At 37.2% G+C, this 1,898-nt stretch overlaps 1 protein-coding gene across 1 annotated transcript; it reads right to left on the bottom strand.

The window, feature by feature from the left end:
* Nucleotides 1-297: 297 nt before the first annotated feature.
* On the bottom strand, nt 298-1,575 carry LOC108991495 (UPF0481 protein At3g47200-like). Its single transcript, XM_035690753.1, has one exon. The coding sequence runs from the start codon at nt 1,573-1,575 to the stop codon at nt 298-300; it is 1,278 nt and encodes a 425-aa protein (XP_035546646.1).
* Nucleotides 1,576-1,898: the final 323 nt, after the last annotated feature.

The following is a 1,898-nucleotide window of genomic DNA, read 5'->3' as shown; positions in this document are numbered from 1 at the left end:
TTATATCCTCTTCCCCTTGAAAAAAATTTCGTGTACATTTTCTTGTGTAAGATTTGTGTGTAGAACTAATATTTCTCATCACTCATATATAATGATAACCATTTAAAATGTACCACTCAAGTAAATATGATTGCAAATGAAAAAATTAGGTTAAAGACATTGCTCGAGTCCAAGAGCGAAAGATTTATTACTTATATGTACATTGAGATTTCAGTTCGAAAACATAATGAACTAACAAGTACAACCTAAATTATCAGCGAGCAATCCAATACTCGTAGAATTACAAAAGCTTCATTCCTAATTCTTCACCGAGATGAGAGCACATACAGTTTGTATGACAGTGAGCAGCAACAAGAGAATGCCGCCTATGGTGGCAGCACCCCTCCAAGGGTTGCAAAAATAATCACGTTTCACGATAGCCATCATAATCTGAAGATAAGTCACGCGGGCTTTATAGAATTCGTTCAACTCTTCAGCCATTTGTTGATAATGAGAGTTCATTTCAATATATAAACTTTTTTCACCGGACATGTACAGCTTGTTGATCATTGAAGTTGCCACGACGCCATCCAGCCAATTATCAATGATCTGCTCTCGTACAAGTACATCCATATCTTTGACTGTTTTGATAAGCATACTTAACATGATATAGTAATCAGTAATATATGGATCTGAACGATAGTGACATTCCTCAAAGGCGACGAGGTTCCGAGCATAAATCTCCGTGCTACTGTCTAACTGAAAGGGTGGGATTTCCAGCACTCCGTCTGCATATTTTAGTTCAAGAGTTGACAAATTATTATTGATTGACTCTCTCTTCTTAAACTTCAATCCTACCTCATTCAGCTGAGCTGCACTGTACATTTCCTTCAAACTTTTTGCACTTCTTTTCGGTCGCCAGCTTTCGTAAGGAGGCATGCAAAAGTTTCTAACCAAGTCAGTGAAGTGCAATATAAATATTCCCGACGACCCAGAATCACGATCAGGATCATGATGAACAAATTTTTCATGATCAAATTTTTGATAGTTGTAATATTCAAACTGGCAAAAGCTAAGCTCAATGAAGGGGTGGCCTTCTGAGCTAGATGGAAATGCAGTGTCATATATTTTCTCAATAATAAAGAAAGGAAGCTGATTTTCAAGTAATATCAAGTCCATGTGCATCCTATTGCACAACCAAGGGTTTAATATTTCCAGGTCATACTCGGTCCAGTTCCCTTTCGTCTTGTTTTTCCAGAAATACTCGATAATGAAGCTGGCATCAAGCAGGATCATTTTCACAAAATCATCACTTACAAGTGGTATAGTCTCCGAATAACATTCCCGAACACTTTCTTCCGCACCTTTAATAGTGCTCACTATATCTTCCAACTTTGTTTCAGCTCGGTCTATGAAACTCTTGAGATATCTCAATTTAAAGTCTTCCATCTTTTGCAATTTTCGGTTCTTATTACGATGAAAAGGCCCTATTGATATCACCTGAGGAGTATAAGCTTCTTCGTTCGATTTGCGAATGTGATCTGAAACCTTGTGGATACAGCAATGTTTAGGTGATGATGCTAAGCTTTTTACCATACCTGCGATTTCCTCGGACAATTTTTTAACCCCATGTTCCGGATTTTTTTCAAAACTTGCTGATTGTCCTGCCATCTATTTATCAAGTTGCTATTCTGAAACTTCCTGCTGAGAAACACAAGATCCTCACTATATATATATATATATATATATATATATATACAGAGAGAGAGAGAGAGAGAGAGAGAGCTAGAATATGGATCGATCGATGTGCATAAAAGAATAAAAGCAATTGATGAAATAAACCTGAGAATGAGAGGGAGAGATTTTTGGTTGAACCTGATACAACAGAAATCCAGCAAGCTTCAGGCGCATGCACTCAG

Source organism: Juglans regia, chromosome 6 (genome assembly GCF_001411555.2).
Source record: "Juglans regia cultivar Chandler chromosome 6, Walnut 2.0, whole genome shotgun sequence".
In the NCBI taxonomy this organism is placed as follows: domain Eukaryota; kingdom Viridiplantae; phylum Streptophyta; class Magnoliopsida; order Fagales; family Juglandaceae; genus Juglans; species Juglans regia.
The sequence above is the reverse complement of the archived record's forward strand: the minus strand, read 5'-3'. Positions and strand labels throughout refer to the sequence as shown.

Coding starts and splice junctions, on each gene's coding strand:
- LOC108991495 (XM_035690753.1), bottom strand. CDS start 1,575: ATGGTAAAAAGCTTAGCATCATCACCTAAACATTGCTGTATCCACAAG.